The sequence below is a fragment of the Balaenoptera ricei genome, chromosome 15, assembly GCF_028023285.1.
Source record: "Balaenoptera ricei isolate mBalRic1 chromosome 15, mBalRic1.hap2, whole genome shotgun sequence".
Taxonomy (NCBI): domain Eukaryota; kingdom Metazoa; phylum Chordata; class Mammalia; order Artiodactyla; family Balaenopteridae; genus Balaenoptera; species Balaenoptera ricei.
The window spans coordinates 58,000,677-58,022,721 of NC_082653.1; the positions used below are offsets into that span (position 1 = coordinate 58,000,677).

The 22,045-nt window shown below is 50.2% G+C and overlaps 1 protein-coding gene across 1 annotated transcript; it reads left to right on the forward strand.

The window, feature by feature from the left end:
- The first annotated feature begins 61 nt into the window (after window positions 1-61).
- Window positions 62-21,769, forward strand: PMM2 (phosphomannomutase 2). Its single transcript, XM_059898162.1, has 8 exons — window positions 62-212; window positions 5,216-5,327; window positions 7,246-7,322; window positions 8,003-8,094; window positions 10,735-10,834; window positions 10,946-11,021; window positions 12,309-12,424; window positions 20,300-21,769. The coding sequence occupies exons 1-8, from the start codon at window positions 147-149 to the stop codon at window positions 20,399-20,401; spliced, it is 741 nt and encodes a 246-aa protein (XP_059754145.1). The 5' UTR covers window positions 62-146; the 3' UTR covers window positions 20,402-21,769.
- The last annotated feature ends 276 nt before the right edge of the window (window positions 21,770-22,045 follow it).

Here is a 22,045-nt window from a genome sequence, read left to right on the forward strand (position 1 = left end):
AGTACAGCTGCCGCTAGTCCTAGGCATTATGGGAGTGGATTCTCCTCCTCCCGGCGTGCCCTGCGGCACGGGGGCTGGTCCCGGAAGTTCCTGGACGGGTTCCAGGTGCCAGCGAGTCCTGTAAGGTTCGCGTGGAAACTGGGGTCATGGCGGCGCCCGGCCCAGCGCTCTGCCTCTTCGACGTGGACGGGACCCTGACGGCCCCGCGGCAGGTAAGCGGCGTCCGGCGGGCTGGCGGCAGCCGGTGCAGAGCCCCCTGCTGCTCCCAGACGAGGCTAAGGACCGCCTACCTCCCCTGAAGGGACCGAACTCTACTCTGGGTTCCTGGAGGAATGAGACGGAAGCTCCCACCAGCTCTTCAAGACCTCAGGGTGCTCGAAGAGATGGGACAGGCCGGAAAACTCTAGAGAGCAAGAAACTTGTGTTGGGTTGGAAAACGCAGTTTTGGACTCTCACCTCCAGCCCCGGGTTTGAACCCCAGCTCTGCCCCTTTACCTGCTTGTGTGCCCTCCTCAGACCTATGACGTATGGCCTCTGCCTGTAGCCTGATGTGAAAGACATAGGTTTCCAGGTCAGACGGACCCGGTGGAGTCTCAGCTTTACCTCCTGACAACTGTGACCTTGAGCAAAGTCACTTAACCTCAGAGCCTCAGCATCTGTGGCTTTAAGTGGGGATATGACCTGTTGCATGTGGTGTTTGTGGGGGTCGAATGAAATCATATAAGTTCATGAAACTATCTTGCATACGGTAGACTGGGTTCAGTAATATTCAGTTAATATCAGCGACCGCCACCACTCCCTTGTCCAGCCCTGCAGTGGAGTGGGGTGATGGAGGAGACCTAGATTGCTACAGGCTGCCTGCTGAGAGCCTCCTTGGACTCCTGGAAACTTTTCATTTCCAGATTTTGTTGCCGTAGTCACGGATACGTTTCAGTTAAGGTTAACATTTGTGATCTTTGCTCACTCTGACCTCCCCCTTGCACAGATTAGTCACTGAACACCAGCCATTCGAACTTGAGACTTGGCCCAAGTAGCCTCACTGTCTTCAAGTTCTAGCTCTACCCTGCTTAGTTTGGGCCAGGTGGAAGCAGTGGTACGTGTGCTCCAGAATTCACAACGAACGTCAGTGACCTTAGCCGTCCGTATCATTTTACCTTTCTGAGCCACAGGTGCTACGTATCTAGTGATGATGCTCAATTGCAAGTTCTCCAAAGGCCCTTTTTGATTCTGGGATTCAGTGATCCATGCACACTTGTAGGTTGTTAATTAGCCCATAGTGGTCTGGAGCCAATGTCAGCAATTCATTGTTTGTAAAAGGCCAGATGGCAAATACGTTTGTGTTTGCCGACCATATGGTCTGTAGTAACTACTCGACTTTAATGCAAAAGCAACCATAGACCTTATGTAGACATAGCATAGCTGTGTTCCAGTAAAACTGCTCTCAATTTGGCCCATTGGCTGTAATGGCCTTGGGTTTACATTCCAAGCCTTTTTACACAGTATCATTAGACCCTCTTAACCTTTCTCCCTCTTTCATCCCTGGTAGGATAGTTGTTATTTCCATTTTAAATAAGGAAACAGACTCAGTGAAACCATGACCTTGATTTCACACAAGAGATCTGGTACAAGTCTCTGGGCCTCAGGGCATCGTTATTTGCTAAGTTTGCCTTTTTCTGCTACCGCTCCAAGGTGGAGGCTGTTCTGTCACTAGGTGTGTCGTTCAGGAACGTGCTTCTGATTCCCAGAAGGAACCAGGGTATATAAGCACAAAGTATGAAATAGCAGCGAAACCAGGCAACCCACAGTGTACTCCCTTAAAACATTTGAAACGTGATGTTCTTTGGCAAATGTAAATTTTTACACTCAAAAAAAAATCTAATTTTAAAGAGAATTGTTTCGGGGCTTCCCTGGTGGCACAGTGGTTAAGAATCTGCCTGCCAGTGCAGGGGACACGGGTTCGAGCCCTGGTCCGGGAAGATCCCACATGCCGCGGAGCAACTAAGCCCATGCGCCACAGCTGCTGAGCCCGCGTGCCGCAACTACTGGAGCCCATGCACCTAGAGCCTGTGCTCCACAACAAGAGAAGCCACCGCAATGAGAAGCCCACGCACCGCAATGAAGAGTAGCCCCGCTCGCTGCAACTAGACAAAGCCCGTGTGCAGCAACGAAGGCACAACACAGCCAAAAAAATAAATAAATAAATAAATTTTAAAAATAAAAAAAATAGAATTGTTTCTATGTGCTGGGTGCTCAAGGTTAAAAAACAGAGCTATTTTAAAAATAAAAAATAAAAAATATTTTAGCAACAGATCTGTTCATTGTACAACCTTTCCCTTCCTCAATACTCATGTTCTCAAACATTGATAAGCACAAGACAATCCGAAAGCAATCAAATGGGTTATCTTTTCCTGCAGCTGCTGAAACAGTATATGACCTAAACAGGTAAAATCTAATTAGAGTGGAATCCAGAGCTTTGCACATTTCAGTGTTTTAGTAGAATTTTGCTGTTCTGAGTACTTTCCTAAGAAATGCCATTGCATCTAAAAGCAGTTGAGACTTAGAACCAGGTATAAACCTGGGTGAATTGTTGTACAATTTCCTATCATGAAAAATTTCAAACGTACAGAATTGCTGGAAAAATATAGTACCCAAAACATCCATATTCCCACCACTTAAATTCAACAGTGATTGATATTAACTTTCTCTCTCTCTTTTTTTAATCTTTTCTGTGCCACTTCGTAAGCTGTAGTCATAATGGTACTTCACCCCTAAGTGTTCGCACCTGCAGCTCTTGAAGACAAGGACATCTGTCGTAACCACAGTATCATCATCATACTTAAGGAAATTATCACCAATTCCCTAATATTATTTTATACCCTGGTCCAGGGGTCAGCAAACTTTTCTGGAAAAAGCCAGATAGTAAATGGTTGAGGCTCGCAGGCCATATGGTCTCTGTCACAGCTACTCACGTCTATAGTTGTGGCCACAGACACCTCGGAAATGAATGGATATATGGCTGTATTCCAGTCACTCTACAAAAAGAAGCAGCATGCTGGGTCTGGCCCACAGGCCCTGTTTTCTAACTCTTCCTCTACTTCACTCAGTTTTCCTTAATCGTCCCAAAAAAGTCTTTTATAATTTTTTTTTTTAATTTTTCAGAAGGTGAACTTTTAACATTTTTTCACCTTAATTCCAAGCTTTTGGCTCTTTCTCTGTGCTTTATTTTGTCTGGGATGATTTTAGAATTCCTTGAAATTATCAGCACAAGAGTTATTTAGAAACATTATGACAATTTTGCTGTGTGGTTATTTTGCTCCAAATCTCTCCTGCCGTACGGGGTAGTTTAGATGCTCTATCGTGGTCACGAGCAGCTGGGTCTTATTTCCTGTCGAAAAGTGTTTGCTGCCATCTGGAAGCGAAAAGGTGCCTCTCTGACTGATGCAAGTTGCAGAGCACGTCTGATAGCTGGACAGCAATACCATTTAGCTCATCAGTGTGCACAAGGGTCAAGAGAAAATAAATTGTACCCTTAGGCTTCTGTTTGGAGGTGGAAGTATTGCGTTTGTGTTGCATTTTTAATATTTTGGAATCACGGGAATCTTCCCCACTTCCTCCCATTCTGACGTTGGCTCTGAGTAAAGCACTTGTGGGGACTCTGGGACCCATTTTCACAATCACTGACTCAGAGGCCACTAGATTTTGTCTATTAGGTCAAGATTCCACCGGAAGATGTAGAAAAGATTGCACTCTAAGCCCTTCTGTACAATTTTATTTTATTAATCATATGCATGTATTACTCTAAAAAAATATTTTTTAAGAAAAGGAGAAGATTGAATTCTGGATGTTTTTGTACTGAAGTTGAGTTAAGTGGGTTTTTTGTTTTTCATTTCTGGTAACTTTATTTGTGTAGATAGTCCATGTAAGTGTACAATTAAGATTGCTATAAGTAATGAAATAAGAGTTTAAAAACTTCATTGTGATTTGCCTGAACACAGGGATATCTTTTCATCTCAGTTTAAAATTTCTTTTGAATGGGCACACGGTTTGGAATTTAACTAGCATAAAATTATACCACTGAGACCACTATTTATATTTTTTAAATATTTACTTATTTATTTATTTTGGCCGCACCGGGTCTTAGTTGCTGCATGCGGACTCTTAGTTGCAGCCTGCAGGATCCAGTTCCTCGACCAGGGATCGAACACGGGCCCCCTGCATTGGGAGCGCAGAGTCTTACCCACTGGACCACCAGGGAAGTCCCGAGACCACTATTTATAGATAGAGCTTTTCTTTCAGGAGAGACTCAAAAATCTAGTGATCTTACTCTTAAGGCTTTTTGTTTGTTTATATAATTATAATAAATCAACTCTCAACTTCCTCTTTAATCTCATTGTGTTATTTTGTTTTAATCAACTTAAATCCATAAATGGAGCACAGTGTAGCATTTGAAAGGACCGGGCTAGATCTACATGCACTATGGAAAAATCACCACAACTCAGTGCTGAGAAAGCAAGTCATGGCACAAGGTGTGGAAGGAGTCCACTTGTGTTTCAAAAAGGAGTACCTATTTATATATGTGCATACAGACAAGTGTATAAATGCACAGAAAAAAGGCTGGAGCAGGGCTTCCCTGGTGGCGCAGTGGTTGAGAATCTGCCTGCCAATGCAGGGGACACGGGTTCGCGCCCTGGTCTGGGAAGATCCCACATGCCGCGGAGCAACTAGGCCCGTGAGCCACAACTACTGAGCCTGCGCGTCTGGAGCCTGTGCTCCACAACAAGAGAGGCCGCGATAGTGAGAGGCCCGCGCACCACGATGAAGAGTGGCCCCCGCTCGCCGCAACTACAGAAAGCCCTCGCACAGAAACGAAGACCCAACACAGCCAAAAATAAATAAATAAATAAATAAATAAAATAAAAATAAGGTACCACTTACTTTAAAAACAAAAACAAAACAAAAAGGCTGGAGCAGTACATAACAGCTGTTAATATATTTCTTGTGTGTTTTAAACTAGGTAAAAATAAGTAAAATTTAACAAGTTTTTTTCTGATAAAAAGGTTGATGTCCCAAAAGCACAACTAAATAGTTGGTCTCATCTGTAGACTTAGAAACCAAATTGGCAGTTATAAAAATAAGGGTTGTATTACTCTTGGGATTTTAGTCTCCCGATTACTTCGTGGCTCTTGACCGTTGTGTTTTCCTTTTTGAAATGCAGAAAATTACCAAAGACATGGATTGCTTTCTACAAAAACTGAGGCAGAAGATCAAAGTTGGAGTCGTAGGCGGGTCGGACTTTGAGAAAGTACAGGAGCAACTGGGAAACGATGGTAAACTCCACATTGCTGGCTACATTTTGGTAAAAGGTTAACTTCTCATGAGGACGTTGGGACCTGTTGCCATTTAGTATCACAGGAGCCCCGAGCCCTCATCCCCGTGTGGCAGGCTTCAGGCTTCCTGCTTCCTTGTTCGGGGAAACATTTTCTCTGCCTTTATTTTTCCTCTGTTTTTAGTCCTATAAATAAATTTCTGGAGTTGCTAGTGGAACAGTTGGTACTCGGATACATGGACAGATTCACCTAGAAAGATGGGTGTCTGTTTCTCGGCCTGCAGTCCTTCCTGTTGGTCCCCATTAACTGCCCTTCTGGCCTCAGTTCGGGCCCCATCTCCTGACGTCCTTCTCACCCAGGTGTTGAGGGGTCCTCCGGGTCTTCATGCCTCCCTCTGTTGCCCTATCGCAGTGTTCCCCAGAGTTCCCTAGTCGGGAGTCACCCAGGCTCCTCCCCCACCTAGTGAACCAGAATCTCAAGCCCAGGACCCCAGGAAGGTGGAGATTCTTAAGTGCCCCTTCACTGGAGATTCTGAAGGGCATGGGTCTGTAGGGCATGGGAATCATACTTCAGCAGCTACCCTCAAAGAGAGTCTAGAGCTGTGGGTGTAGCACTCTCTGGTTATTGGAAACTGTCTGGTTATATTTGTCTTGAAGACTAGGGCTATGGATTATTCATCTGCATAGCCCCAGGGCCTCCAGGGTGCCTGGCCTATAGGAAATAGCAGGTAGAGAGAGAGATGGACTGAGCGTTCTTTTTGGCGCTGTTGACGCTTCGGGCCAGTAATTCTCTATGTCCTGTGCACCGCAGGATGTTTAGCAGCATCCCTGGCCTCTACTCACTTGACACCCGTCGTGCTGCCACACCCAGTGTGACAACCAAAACTGTCTCCAGACACTGCCACATGTCCCCCTGGGGGCAAAATCACCCCCAGTTGAGAACCACTGTTCTAGATGTAATATCTTACGGTGCACATCTGTGTGGGGTGTATTTATTGAACCAGTTACTGAAAGAGGGATCTGTGTAGTCCCTTTAAAACTCTGTTCTGGTTACACTTAATTCTCCTTGTAGGTGCTCTGTTTAGAAACGCTATAAACAACATAATGGAAAAAAAAAAAAAAAAAAAGAAAAAAAAAAAAAAAACAACATAATGGGACACATTAAGACCCGGGGATCCTGTTACTTGGTCCTGATTGCCCTTTCTGCCTCTGGTCACATAATTAACCACAGGCTCAGAGAGGTTTTGTCAGTGTAGCACAGCGTCTTACATTTGAGAGAGTAAGATTCGAAACTCCAGAATCAAAACAGTCACGAGCCAGAAGAAAGTGGAAGACCCACCTGTATCAGAATCACCTGAGGAGCTCGTTCAAATGCAGATGTGGGAACCCCACCCAACACACAGTGCCTGGGAATCTGCATTTTGGCAAGCAGCTAAAGTTTGAGACTCCATTAAGATTTATGTGGGTGGTCTTCAAATGTGAATGAATATAAGAATTGCCTGAAGAGCTTAAAAAAAAAAAAAATCTGATTCTTAACCTGGCCCCTGCAGATTCTGATTCAGAAACCTTGGGAGCAGAGCCTGGAATTCTGCAGATCTTCATCACTGCCCTGGTGATGCAGATTCACAGTGGGGTTTGGGAGCCATCCTTGGCTCCCACCTTCCTTTACAAATAGGCAGAGGCACGAGGTGCCCACCAAGTCTCCAATCTGCAGCCTAATTGTCATCTTCTAAATTTATAATGAAGAGCCTTTTTAAAGAAGTTTTTAAGGAGCTTTTTTTCCACCCTCCCAATCTAAGATGAGATAGCCTTTGACAGTCATTACTGGAGTTTAGCATTTTTATTGGCGATTAGTGTTAATCAATAAGTAGAAACACAGGGTCCAATTCATTGCATTCTCAATTTTGTTTTGTTGGCAGTGGTTGAAAAATATGATTATGTGTTTCCAGAAAATGGCTTGGTAGCATACAAAGATGGGAAACTCTTGTGCAAACAGGTAGGTTTGCAAGTATCCAAACTACTCTGTACTACTAGTGAAATGTTTTCTAAAAAGGTATTTGATATTGAATGCCTCCAGGGAGGTATATTTGGGAGAAGAGTGGTAATGAATCTTCACCCTGTATTTTTTACATTTTGGATATTGAACCATGTGACTAGTACACATTCCAAATTGTTAACTAAAATTTTATAATTGTTTTTCAAGGTTACTTAATCTAATATTTCTATTATGGTAGCAAAGACTAGGGCAAGTTGCCTTGCTGCAAACATTTCTAAGAGGTACCATGTAGCTCTTATTACCATTAAAATCCGTCTGTTCAGACGTAAGAGGAAGCCAAAGTGGAACAAATATATTTTCTATCAGTGTCTGCAGATATTTTAATTGAATAAAAGGCAGCAGCAGTAAACTCTTTGGGGCTTCCAGGAAGCACTTGAGAGATAATGAATACAAAAATCTTGAGTAATGAAGCAGAAAATGGTTTTGACTGAGGCCCTTTCTGGTTTGCCTAATGTTTTCAACCAGAGAAAATGGGAGAAAAGGAGAAAGGCAGTGGGGTGTGTCCCCATCACCGCTTGGTGACCCTCCAGCCACAGAGGCTGAAGACCTGGGTTTGCTGGAAAGCCATTTTGAAAAGGCCTCCCACTGTGTCTAGTAACTCCAGTATTTTCTTTATCTAGAATATTCAAGGTCACCTGGGTGAGGCCCTAATCCAGGATTTAATCAACTACTGTCTGAGCTACATCTCGAAAATTAAACTCCCGAAGAAGAGGTGGGTTTGCTTTTAGCAAAGAAGCGCCACTGGAATATGGCGTGATGTCATCTGGTGGGTTAGAGCTAACTTAACTCCAAAGCCCGGTGCTTAGTAAGGGATCACTGGAAACCTTCTGTAAAGCCAGCGGTAGACCGATGATTACATAAATGATGGTGCGTCCACGTTATGGAAGTTGAAAACTGTATGCTTTCAAAGGCTATCAGTTAAGGCACATGCCTGTGAAACAGCAGTGTGGGAAAAGCAGCATCGGCCCAGGCCCCAGCTCAGGAGTCTCAAACTGGAGGCCCCCGGGCCAAATCCCATGCAAAGCCAAGTTCAGTTGGCCCCTGGTGTTCAGTAAAATCTGCATTAAGTGCTATCATTTAAAAGTCTGATTTCACACTTTAAAATACCTGGGTTTCCGGCTTCTGCAGCATCTGAAAACCCGGCAGCTCGATACTCCCTCCTAGGTGGCAGCAGCCTGGCGGGCAGCGCTGCCCCCTCCCCGTCCCCCAGTCTCTCATGGGCCACTTGTCTCGTTTTTCTGGCCTCGGTAGGCATTTGATTCGGGAACCTACCTCTTGCTCTGAATACTGTTATCTCAATTCCCATTTTTAAATAGTAACAACAGTAATGTGCACACATGCCCACAGTTAAAAGATGGGCAGAAAACGGACCATATGCTAACGGTGGTTGTTTCGTGGTAATGAGATTTCAGGTGGTTTCTTTGAAATACTTTTCATCTTCTCGGTTTTCTGCACTTAATGTGTAACACCCTGATGATTAGAGGGTGAAACATTTCTTAAAGGGTGATTGAATTTCAAGACATGCTGGAGTTTCGAGAGTGCTCGAGACCTGTTTCCAGAATTTCCGAAACAGATGCCCCTGCTCGGCACCTCCTCTCGGAGGGCAGGGGCTTCCTTTTTCACATCTGTCCCAGGAAGGGGGATGGATGAGACAGGAGGGACCCGAAGTCCATCTTTCTGGCAGCTGGGAGACGGCCCGTGAGGGTTCCTTATCCTGTGCTGTTGACTTTTATGTATATTAGAAATTCTCCGTTGTAGAAAGTGAACATATAACGTACCCCAGGTCAGTTCAGTCTTTACTTCGGGCTGAGCATTGAGGGAGGATAAAAAAAGGATAAGATACACTCCTGTCCTCCAAAGAGGATGTCATCTAGTGAGAGGGCCCAGCGTGCAGAGCTGTGACTCCAAATTAGCCTGAGATACCCGGTGAATTCAGGAGGCAGAGCTGAGTTCCTCCTTGATCGGCGTTTACCCACATTGCTCGTGGGGCTAACGCTATGCCCCACGCACGCCAGGCAAGTGTAGTAAGACGTCACATCGTCCAGGTCTTCAGGGGGGGGAGTGAATGCTTGATCAGTCGCCTTAGTCCTGGTTTTTAGAACAGAAGCCTTTCTACAATGCATCAACCTCCCTCCCTGCTTTGGGCATGACCTCTTTTTCTGACAGTTTAGGACCCACAGGCCTAGGATCCCCCCTGGGAATGATCACCAGGGCCCCGTACCCCAGTGTACATGTAGAAGGTGTAGGGAATAGGCTGGTCTGTACCGCGTCCAGGACAACCGGGACGGGGTGTTTGAAAAAGTGTCTTAGGTGCACATACGTTGTTGTATCGTTTGCCTCTTTTTCTGCAAGTTGAACACAGCAGGGGAAGGATCCAGTGATGGAGATACCGCTATTTTTGCTTTACTTGCTTCCCAGTTTTTTAGATAAACTGGTACTTTTCACTTCAGGAGCCCCTTCAGGGGGGCTCAGAGCAAGTGCCGTTAGCCCCTTTCTGAGCTCAGAGCAGAGCGGTGCCCAGGGTCCCTGGTAAGTGGCAGCATTGGCCTGGAATCTGGTCCCAGCCCCACGCCTGGCGTGTGTCCTCGAAGTATTATTACTGAGACTCACCTGGGGATCCTCAGCAGCTTTTCCTGTGTCGCTTTTCTTGGTAAAAATCAGCATTTCACTAGGTCACTTGCAAAGGTGTCTGGGACATATATTTTCAAATTCCTTGGGGAACTTGAAGAGATAGTAATCATTTTCATAGCTCATTGTTAACCGTAACATTCTCTGCTCAAGAGCGGCACCGACCAGCAGAAATGTAATATGAGCCACATGTGCCGTTTTTTCTGCTTTCCGTGGCCATGTTTAAAAAAAAAAAAAAGGAAAGGAATAGGTGAAATTAATTTTAATGTGTTTTATTTAACCAATTATATCCAAACTATAGTCATTTCAGATATAGTCAGTATAAAGCATTGTCAGTGATGGGTACACTCCTTTTTCATACGAAATCCGTGAACTCGCATCTCACGTCAGATCAGCCACAGTTTTCAGGGCTCTCTAGCCACATGAGGCTCTTGGCCGCCACATGGCCCAGCACAGCACCACCAAAGGCTGATCGCACCCGCCTCTGCCTTTGGAATTGCCCCACTTTTTTTTTTTTTTTTTGGCCACACCTTGGCATGCGGGATCTTAATGCCCCAACCAGGGATCGAACCCATGCCCCCTGCAGTGGAAGTGCAGAGTCTTAGCCACTGGACCGCCAGGGACGTCCCTGGAGTTGGTCCACTTTTTAGCCTGTCTATCCGTCTGTCGTGTTGCTCAAATAAATGATGTATCTCTGGGACCTCCGTCCCCTTTTCCTCCCCAGGGGTACTTTCATCGAATTCCGAAATGGGATGTTGAATGTGTGCCCTGTCGGAAGAAGCTGCAGCCAAGAAGAACGCATTGAGTTCTACGAACTGGATCAAGTGAGTCTTTATGAAATAGCCGGGGTGTATGGACGTGTGGTGTGCATCTCTGTGGCCAAGAAAGTGTGCTTCTAATGCAGTAGACTATCGGTATCTTTTTGTTTTCCTCAGAAAGAAAATATAAGACAGAAATTCGTGGAGGATCTGCGGAAAGAGTTTGCAGGGAAAGGCCTCACGTTTTCCATAGGTATCATGCATTCACGCGGGTTTCACGCTCTGGGAGCCGTTTGCTGGGAGGTGGTTGTGGGCCGGTGTGCTCTTGAACTTGGACTGTGGCGAGTTTGCAGATGGGCCGTCCGCGGCGGGAAACTGCTCCTGCCTGATCAGCGCTGGCCGAGACTCAGGTTAGGAGATGACTTCCAGGCTGCTGGGTTTGGTTCTAAATCCTCGCCCAGCAGGATTCTTCCTCCCTGCACTTCTCCTAGTCAAAAATAAGAGCAACTTGCTTAATGAAGAGTGAGAACTTATGCCCACACCTTTGGGCAGAAGACAGCTAGCTCATGGGTGACTCTGTAGGAGAGAGGTGGGACAGGGCCTCTTAGATCAAGAAGACTGAATGTGTTCTGGAATCCTGTAATGTTCGAATGGCAAGGAACCTTAGAAGTCACTTGGGCTGGTTTTACAAATCAAGAAGCCGAGGCCCAGAAAGGGGAAGGCGCTTGTCTAGGTTCACGAAATTTCTGTTCATAGTGACAGGCCAGCGTGCGGCCGTTTCCGGGGTCTGATGCAGAGCTCTTCCTGCAGCGCTGATGTCTCTGCCTTGCTTTTTGGTGGAATAGGCCTGTCAAACGCTTTAAACAGACCAATTTCTGCTGTCAGAGCTGACAAGCCATACTTAAAGCCCTCTCCTTTCACCAGCTCAAATAAGCGTACGCTTGCCAGAAAACTGGAATTGCAGAGGGCCTCTGTGTAAAAGATGAGTGGGTGGCTTGTTAAGTATCCTTGAACTGTGAGATGAACATCTTCCCTGACACAGCTCTGAAAGGGTTTTTGTTGCCCAAGAAAGCTGCCTGGCAATCCCCGTCCGTGGGATTTTCATTTTCCTGCACGACGAGCTGGAGGCATCCTGCTCCCAGGCCTCTTCGCCGAGCGCACAGTGCAGCTCCAGGGGAGCGCGGCTGAAGAAAGCTGTCGGCAGCTCTTTCACCGGCCTGCTTTGGGCTTCGTTTAAGCCCGCTCTGCAGACCACTCGGGTGCAAAGCCATTGTGGGTCTCACTCTGAGTCAGCACTCTGTCTCTTTTTTAGACTTTAGATTTTTAGGTTTTAGGTGAAATCATGTTGGAGAAAAAATATCATGCAAGAATTAATTTCTAGAACCTACCCCTAAAGTATTGTAATTAGCAAACTGAGGTAATAAAAATGAACGTTGGCACTCCAGTTGCCGACAAGATCAAAGGGCACATTTTCTTTCAGTGACATATCATTAGCCTCCTTTTCACCTTTAGCTTGTGTGTCTCCCTCCCCGCTCGGCAGGCGGCCAGATCAGCTTTGATGTCTTCCCTGACGGATGGGACAAGAGGTTTTGCCTGGGACATGTGGAAAAGGACGGCTATAAGACCATTTATTTCTTTGGTGACAAAACCATGCCAGTAAGTATGGAAGTGTTTTTGCAGTTTCATTGTTCGATTTGGGTTTGAAGAGGGGGGAAGCGGACAGATGGGCTTTTCTCCCCCCGCCACACTTCACCTGGCAGCCCAGCTCAAACTGAGTAATGGCCTCTGTCCTATGAGAGGGGGGTGATGGAGCCCCCTCTTCTCTGTGCTCAGACACCCGACACCTCTGAAGGCAAGGATGGAGCCTTTCAGTTTGGCTTTGAGTTAAGTGTCACCCACCTCGAGCGCCTTCCGGAATGAGACCCAGTGCTGTCATCAGATCCTCTTTGTGTTTCAAAGCCCTTGCCGTTTTTATTTCATGTTTCCGCCGTGTTTTTTCCCCAGGGGCGTTCATTTAGGTTGGGCACTAGGAGTCCTAAATGGTAGGAGGACCAAGAGTCTCGTGAGTCTGGAATTCAGGAGAGATGAGAGGTGGGGGGTCAGGCCTGGGCATCACACACTGAGGGGCAGGAGGCTGTCCTGGGAGGGCTGTCCGTGGCAGTCCAGTGGTTAGGACTCGGCGCTTTCACTGCCAAGGGCACAGGTTCAGTCCCTGGTCAGGGAACTAAGACCCCTCAAGCTTCACAGCGCGGCCAAAAAAATAAAACTGGGGACTGAGAGCAGAGCCAGGTGTTGAGAGGCCAGCGGGAGAGATTTCCCCGGAGCCGCCGAGGTGGCAGGCGAGGCTCTCCTTAGGACAGGTGGGTCCCCAGGGGGCTGGATGGAGGGGCTTTGCCGCCATCGAGGCCCAGAGGAGGCTCAGCCCCCGATGGTCGCTGCCCAGCCCGGGGCCGCCTCCCTTTACCTTCCTCTCGCACCCGCGTGCCTCTCTGCTTCCCTCTCACGGGCCACGCAGTGGTGGCAGCTACCTGGCCATCAGGCTCCTGTGTCAGGCTTTGTGGCTGTACTGCAGCAGCAGGAAGGCTGCATGGATGGAGTTTTTAATCCCTCCAACCCCCGGTCCACCCAGAATGCGTGCTGTTTTGCTAAGGTCTCTCCTGTGTGGACCTGCCTTTTTCAGTAAGATCTCCACGTGCTAGTCTTCCAGCGTGAAAGGGACTTCTGGATAGCATAGTCTCATGTCCTGCTTTCCAAATTATAAAACTGGGGGAATTCCCTGGCCGTCCAGTGGTCAGGACTCCACGCTTCCACTGCAGGGGGCCACGGGTTCAATCCCTGGTCAGGGAACTAGGATCCCACAAGCCGCCCTCGCCGGTCCCCCCTCTTCCCCGCCGCCGCCCACCGCCCATCCTCCCAGCTTTGTGCTGATTCCTGCAGTCTGAGAAGGCGGCTCTTCAGACGGGCTGAGGCAGATTGTTCTGTGATGGTGAGGTCCTTGCCGTGTATAAGCCTCGGCGGGGACTTTGCAGGACGGAATGCAGTTCTTGAGATAATCAGAAAACAACATCTTTGGGGAATTCTTCATTTGGGAATTAGAGAGTTTTCTGTTTAACCACTGCATTACCACACATCAGTTATTTTTTTATTTTAATCTTACCTACTTTTAAAAAATGGATACTGTTGAATGGAGGTTCCCCCCCCCATTCTTAATTAATTGGCATTCATTGTAGAAAATTAGAAAAAGCATGAAGAAGAAAGGAAAAGTCACTTGTAAATCACAGCTGACATGCCTCTCGGCCTCTTTGCAATGTATATGACCCCAAATGTGGGACACCGTGTGTTCACTGGTTTCTGCTTTTGTTCTCTTAACATATTTCGCTCCCCCCCCCCCCCCCCCCCCCGCGTCAGGGAATGTTCTTTGAAAACAAGCTTTTAATGGCCGTATAACAGTCTAGCGTTTCGGCACAGATTATTTACCCATTTCCCCAGCAGAGGCCCTTTGGGTTTGTGGCTCTTTGGTGTCATCCCGAGCACCGTAGTAAACACTCTTGCGTCATTCTTTGCCCTCCTCTCTGAACTTTTTTGTCAGTGGTTTCCTGGAGATGGGAGTTAGCAGTCCAGCCATCTAAATCTTTTAACAGCCTGAGGCACTGAGCAGTCCAAATACTAGCTTTAAGTTTCTTTTCGTATTCAGTGATAGACATTTGGAAAGCTGTTTTCTTTCTTTGCGTCAAGGCAAAATGTTTTTGCCCGCTCCTGGGGAGACAGCACCTGAGCTAGGCGCTGTCAGTAAGAAGCCCTTTCCCTGCCAAGCTCAGCAGGCTTAGACGCCTGCCCGGCAGCTCGGCCGGGGTCTCATGTTGCCCCGAGCCCCCCGTGTCTCCCCCCGGCCCCGCCCCAAGCACCTCCAGAGAGCAGAGGGAAGAGGGAAGAGGCTGGCCCTGGCTCTTCTAAATCCTCGTTAGTCCTGGAAACTCCCTCGTCCGTCCCGGCAGCCACAACAGGCAGCGTCCATCGACGCCCAGCTCCGAGTTCAGCTTACAGGCCCTGGGCCCGGCCTTTGGTGGGAGTAGTGGGGGGCTCGGTTTGCTGCGGGGAGGGAGATGGCCAGCGCCTGGCAAGATGCACCCAGGCTGCTCTGCCTGGCTCTCCAGGGGGCTGCGCCTGCCAGCTCAGCCCCAGCCTTGCCGAATTCCCAGGCAACAGTGCTTCTGCTTGTTTAATGCTTCTTGTAAAAAACATCTTGACTTGAAGTCGGGGCGACGTGAAAACCCATTGGAATACTTGGTGAGCATTACCCACTGATGGGTGTGACTCCGCAGTTCCACTTTGGTTAATTCGGCTCTCAGTTCACTCCTACGTGTGTAGAAAGGGTTACAGAGAGGGGCAGGCCAGAAACAACCCCGCCCTTCGCAGGAGGAGGGTGGAGTAAATAAACGGGGGTCCAGCCACACAGCGGAATGCCAGGTAGCGGAAGCACAGCTGGTGTGGAGCAGTGCTGGTAAGAGGCTCCATTTTTGTGTAAAGACAGAAATCATCTCTCTTCGTGTCTGCTTGTAAGTGCACATGGGGGCTCTGAAAGGGTACCCCAAAAATTACAGAGTTACCGTGGGGGTGGGACGAGGATGGGAGAGACTTACCGCTGTGACAAGACCCTGTTTTTAAATATTTGAGCTGCGTGAAGGTGCTGTCTATTGAAAAATAAAACTTAAAAATGTCAAATTGAAAAGAGGAGGGGAACGAAGCTTTTCAAGTGCTTCCTCGGCGTCACCCCTGAGCCGGACACTTGCACGCCATCTCCCGCGGTCCCCACCGCAGCCGGGGGAGGCGGGGAACGCGGGGGCCCTGCAGAGGGCCAGCTGCTCACTGAGTGCGGTCTGGAAGCCCCTGCCCTTTTTATTCTCCCCTCTCACCTCCAAAACACTAAGACCGCTCACCCTTTACAGTCAGCGTGGTGGAAAGAGGTGGTAGGCTTGGAAACCGAGAGCACCCAAGCCTGCCCCCCAAAAGCCCGGTGCGGTGACCACACGCGAGTCTGTCTAAGCCTCAGTGCCCCGGGCCATCCGGGGGGGTGTGGGTCCACTTCCGAAGGACCGAGGACAAAGTGAGAGGTCTTAGAGGGAAGGCAGTTGGGGATGTGCCTCTTTCCCAGCAGCTCCTGCTTTTAAGGAAGTTGTGATAAGGCTCACCTAGTACTGAGGTTGCTCTGTGAGTTTGGGGGCCTGCGGGGTGGGTGACAGGTTGCCCTTGTGAGTGGTACCCAGCGACCCTTGAGGTTCTGTTAGGCCTTTGGCCGGGGCCTGGGCTTCCTCGGCGTGCCTGGCATCTCCTGGCATCTCCAGGGCTCCCAAGACTCCTTAGGGCTAACAGAAGTACAGAATGTGTCCTTGGGACGGCTCCCAAGACTCCTTAGGGCTAACAGAAGTACAGAATGTGTCCTTGGGACAGACCGGCCTGACTGCTTGTTTGTTTCTGTGGCAGAATCTGAGACCCAGGTCTCGTGTGGCTGGTGGCAGGCTTAGGTTAGCGTGGTGAGGTGGGTCCCTCGTTCCTGGAGGGACCCAGGGCAAATCGCCGCTCCCTGTGGTCTGAGCCTCCTGGAGGAGGTTGGACCAGATTAGAGGTTCTCATCCCTGCTGAGGAGAACCCCGGGCCCGCTGCGGGAGGACAGGAAGCCAGATGCTGTGCAGGGGAACCACGGGTCCCATGTGTCCACTGGGGGCCTGCCTTCCTTCCGGACCCCGGAATTGGTGGCCTCGTTGGTCCAGAGAACAGGACGGTGGACCAGCCCCAAGGCAGGAGTTTCCCTCACCCCAACGCTCCTGCTCAGGGAGACCCAGGCCTCGGGCCCCCAGGGCTCACTGGTGTCCACGCATCAGCATCTCCCCGATGTGCTCCCGTGCCAGGGCCCCTCACGCAGCTCTGAACCCCGTTTTACGGATGAGGGGAGCTGTGCCAGAGCCATCACCAGACCCTAAGGGGCAGTCACCCAGGAGCGTCAGCCCGACAGCCAGCTCGCTTTCCCCCACCCCTAGCCTGGTCATCACTAGATTCTGAGTCCCTGGTCCTCAGCCCTGGAGGCACATTGGAGTCATCTGATCGCTTTCAAAACCTCTGACCCTGGGGCCAGGCTGTTTTTGACCATAGCTGTTTACTTCTTTCTAGGAAAAAAATCAGCACAGTTATCTAAGGGCATTCATTTTCAAATGTGAAAGTTGTTTGAGGTTGTTTTCATCCGCAGCTAATTCTAACATACCGGGAGAGCAGCACATACCAAAGTCAGGTATCCAGTCCTCGGGTCCCCAGCCTCCTGCATAAGCCCTGGGTACCCAGCTCTCCTGTGGCCAGAGACACCCAGGTACGGGAGCTCTTAGTGCATCCTGGGCCTTTGGCCCCCATGTCTCTTGTTCTTTCCCAGTTTTACTGATGTATTTTTAAAGCTCCTGCAGTGACTGTCACTTGCAGCCAGGGGAGAACCCCTGCTCTGGGATCTTTGAAGGCTGAGCCTTTGTCTTGGTGGCCTTTGTACCCATAATGGATAGAAATTGGCTAAGTGCTTATTGAACTACCCGAGGTAGACGTCCATGTGCAGCTAGAGAGCTTGTCTGTGCCGCGGGCAGGTATCCACACAGCAGAGACCCCCTGGAAGTCGTGTCAGGTCATGTGGAGCAGGGCACGCAGCCGGCGGGCCGGGACACAGATGCAAGATAATCAGCCTTCGCTGCGACCCTCCGACCCTCCTCCCGTCGGCCCAGACCTTGGCCTTGTAGGCATTAAACATTAATGGGCAGCCTGCGCTGATCCGGGGCCTCTACTTTGGGCCTGCCAGGTACACCTTAATGGAAACACGATCGCTTATTCATCCCTTCGCCCCTTCCCTCCCTCCGTCTTCTCCCAGGAAACAGGAGCTTTGTTTTGGAGCTTGGGCGTGGCTGAGCCGCCAGCAGGAATCCAGTAACCTTTGGTGCACATGCAGATCCAGTTGTGAAGTTTCCTGTTCACTGTAGCCTTATTTTTCTAGTGGGTGGCACTCACTGGCTTGGTTCTTCGGTTCTGCTTCTCCCGACCTCACTCCGATCTGGTTTGCAAGGTCTGTGCGGCCCCAGGAGGGAGCCCGCCCGCTCTGAGGCCAGTTGCCCTGCAGGCGACTCGGGCAGTGCAGCTTTGCTGCCCTCTGAGAGCAGCGGGCCCCACTGGGCTGCAGGAGGTTTCTCCTTCCCGGGCGATCAGAACCCCGGGGCCTGGCTTTGGTCCGAGTCAGTGGCTTACAAGGCAGCAGGGCTCAGCCTCCTTCCAGGGACGGCTCCCCGCCTCGCCGCCAGCAGGCGCTCTGTCAGGGGAAGCATCTGTTGGGCACCCGGGACACCCTCTCCAGGGTGGGGCAGGCACGGCGTCTGTGAGCCTTGCTGCTCCAGAGGTCCTGCTCCCCAGAGAGTGGCTTCTGTCTGCCTTGCACCCTGGCTGGGGGCTGGAGCCTCCTGACCCTCCTCTGCTTCCGCTTTTGAGTCCTCATCCCCCATCCATTCTCCAGAAAGTTCCTCTAGTGAAGTGCACCTGATGGTGTGAAGCCTGGCTCCTGGCTTTCTGGAGGCTTCACATAAAATCCCAAGTCCTCGTCTCGACCTGCGAGGCCTCACAGCCCGGCCCCTCCCCGGCAGGCTCCAGCCCGGGCTGGCAGCCTTTCCCGGATGGGCGGCCACAGGGCTTGTCCCTCCTCTTCCTTCAGACCTCTGCTCAAAGGCCTCTCCCCTGTCACCCTGGTCCCCTCCCCTTATTCTTTGCGGACGTGGCAAAGCATCCACAGAGCTGTGTGTGTCCGTCTCAGATGTAAGCTTGGAAGGCAGCCCTTAGGTGAACTCCATTTGTTTGCCACTGTATCTGCAGCTTCTGAGACCATGCCTGGAGGGTAGTGAGCGCTGCACAAGGTTTGTTGGGTTAATCCGTGAAAACTAACCCCTCCGTCCGGGGTTGGTGAGTGACACTGGAGTGAAAGTGTCCCCAGGTGGGTGCTGGGGTTTTCTGAATAGAGCAGTTCTTTCTTCGTTGGTTAGGTGCTCTGTGCTGGTTTCCCCACACCAGGCCGTTCCTAAGAGAAATCCTTTTTTTGTCGTAAGAATTGTCTTCACGTGTATTTGTTCAGGAGATGCTGACCATGAACTGGGGGGCCAGCTGAATGATCAGAGCCCCTTCACAGGACATAAATTCGTGAGGCCCGCGCAAGGCTTGGCAGGCTTCTGGGAAAGAACATTCCCCAGTGTGGCTCCAAGGTCATGACCTCCCAACATGGCTCCACCCAGCACGCCTCGGGCCCGGGCAGTAGTCCCTCGTGAGGTCTGTGAACTTTACCTCCACCTAGGGAAGCCGTCTGCTTGGGGGTGGGTGGTTTTTACAAAGATGAGAGCAGCCGTAATTTCAGGTGTCAGTTGTTTAAAAGGATGTCATTTTTGTACAGAATCGTTTTCTCCATACTGGCTTCATGCTCTGTGTTTTATGAAAAAAATCCATTTTCTCTGCAGTGATTTTCATCGCATTATAAACTAATTGATTTTTTTTTTCAAGATTTTGCATTAGACTGCTTATCCAGTGTTATGAGGAAAATATAGGAAATTCCGTGAGAAGTGAAGCAGGGGCTTTCCTGCAGGGCTGTGGGTTGTGGAAGCAGCATTCCCCTGAGACAGGCGGGACTGGGGAAGGGGGTGCAGCACAGACTAGGCGATCCACAGTCACAGGACCCCCCGCACCCAGCATGCCTGGGCCCTTCGAGGCCCAGGCCTCAACTCCTAGGGGCTCACCAGGGGGAAGGAAGCGTGAAAACGCTAGGAAGTGGCGCTAGCTGCGCGCTGGTGCTGGCCCAGGATTGCTCGTCCACCAATGGCCTCAGTGCTTTGGGCGAAGTTCCGCCACGATCCCCATTTCATAGATGGGGAGCTGCCCACATACCCCCCTCACCAGTGCTAGACCAGGATCTGAGCCCAGGCCACCAGGCTCAGACTCCAGCCACGTGGGCCTATTTAAACTTCAGTGAGTCAGACTCAGTACCTCTGTCACGGGCCTCACGTGTGGCCTCCGTCGGCTCAGAGATGGACCGTGTCCATCGTCACAGAAAGTCTCGAGGGCAGCACTGCTCTGGACTGTCTGCCCTCCTGCAACCCCCCATGACCTGTTAGGAAAGTTTGGATGCGGTTAAAACAAATCGATGGCAGTGAGAATTCTGCTTTCTTGGTAGAAAAATAAGCCTTAGACAGATCTTCACGGGAACATTGTGATTTCTTTCACAGGCATAATTGCATGTTCCAAAGCTAAACTGCAGTTAAAGGGAAGGTGAAAAACCCTTTCTCGGTACGACAGTACCCTTGTTGTTCCTCTCCTGGGGGCTAAGAAAAGGTACCTGAAGAGATGCTCCCCGCCCGGTAAAATCGCAGGGTCCTCATTTCTGGTCCTATTTCTCTGGTGGCCCCGGGCCCCTGGGTGGCAGCAGCCTCGGCCCAGGAGGAGCCAGGTGGCGCCTGCATCTGCGCCGTGTCTTCACAGGGCGGGAACGACCACGAGATCTTCGCAGACCCGAGGACGGTGGGCTACACCGTGACGGCACCCGAGGACACACGCAGGATCTGTGAGGAGCTCTTCTGCTGACCATCCCTCTCCCCGTGAGAGGGGGGTCCCGCCACGCCCACCCCCAGCCCACTGTACAGTTGTCACCCGGGTCCTCACTCAGCAGGGAAATGGCCCTCCGCCTCCAGTGCTAGAAGCAGCCAGAAGGGAGAAGAAAAGGCTTGTCAAGAATGGTTCAAAGAACTGCCTCCAGCAGAGGGTTTCGTCCCCACCCCGAGTCTCAGGACCCCCAGCCCTGCCCTGATACGTGCAATCACAGTACACCTGGGGTTTTTTTGTTTTTAAACTTCCCCATCATTCTAGAATGATACAGGAAGATCGAATGTGCCTGGACCCTCCGTCTTTCCTCATGGGTCTCGTGAAAAATGTAACAGATATTCACGTTGGGACCCTCTGCATCAGTACCAGGAGGGGGGCTTTGGTGATGAGGAGGAAAGGATAGGACGTTGACAATGATCTGACCCTGGGACAGATGGTTAAAAACACTTCCAGAAATGAAGCTCCCCCGTGAGAGCGCTGGCCGAGTGACCACGGACCCCAGGGACTTTGCGCCTAGCTGGCCCAGGAAGCAGGGGTAGCTCTGTATCCACTACACTTTGAAGAGCCCGCTGGTTTCCTAGCCATTGGGACAGAGGCAGTGGAACCAACAACCCCGCCGAGAACTGGCACTCGGCCCTCCCGGGACGTAGCTCTGAGCCCAGGCCCAGAGACTAACTGGGGCGGTCCTCCTGCTGTACCCAGGGCCTGTTTGCCCTAGTTCCTCAGGGATCAGGGGAGAGCCTGAACTAACAGATCAGGAGCTGCACTGTTTCTCTGCCGATCTTTGAATAATAAGCCCATCCACCCAGGCCCTTGGAGCTGCTGTGGTCGGGCCTGCAACCCTCACTCCTCCCTCCCGCCTTCTGCAAGCTCCTTGTATAACTGGAAGGCAGCTCGGAGCCTCGTCCACAACACAGAACACGGAAGAGAGCTTTCCAAGAAAACGGTTGCTGTGTCACTTTCGAGCATCTCCCTCCACAGACCAGTGCCAGGGCCGGCGTCAGTCCAGGCATGGCCTCTGCGGGGGGCTTACAGACCTGAATCTGAAGTGGGGATTGCAGAGGTGCTCTGAGCAGCCCACCTCTCGGCCCCCACCAGGTGCCTTCATCACAGAGGAACCTGGTTCCCCCCAGCCCTCCCCCAGCCCGGCTTGTCTCAGCTCAGGATCAGCGCCAGGCTGCGAGGTCGGCCCCCTCACCTGCCCAGGGCCGCACACTGGGGTGACGGTTCTCATTGGTTCCCAGGACTCTGCCGTCCTGTGGCATCCTTCCTGGCTGAATTTTACACATGATACTGTAATAATCTTTCAAAATGAAGAGTAGCAAATTAAAGTGATTTTATTGTTTCCTATTTTTCATTCTGATTACTGTTTTCTCCTCAAGTTAAGTGAGTTGGTATCTTCTCAGATTCTGGGGGAAGAGCTCAGCCCTCTTGGACCTGAGGGGCCACTCGTTGCGACACTGACGTTTCCACGATGTTGGGGGTTGCACTTTCCAACTGGCACAGACCCTTCCTCCAGGCTTCTCTGCCCACTGGGTAAGGATCCAGTATTCCCTAGAAGTTTCCTTAACTTATATATCAAAACGAGACAACTGAGTCTTACTCAGACTTGTCCCAACCTTTATG

Bases quoted from the DNA above. Each gene is read 5' to 3' on its own strand.
- PMM2 (XM_059898162.1), top strand. From the start codon at position 147: ATGGCGGCGCCCGGCCCAGCGCTCTGCCTCTTCGACGTGGACGGGACC. The intron at 7,323-8,002 runs GTAGGTTTGCAA...TTCTTTATCTAG, and splicing joins GGAAACTCTTGTGCAAACAG to AATATTCAAGGTCACCTGGG. The intron at 8,095-10,734 runs GTGGGTTTGCTT...TTTCCTCCCCAG, and splicing joins ATTAAACTCCCGAAGAAGAG to GGGTACTTTCATCGAATTCC.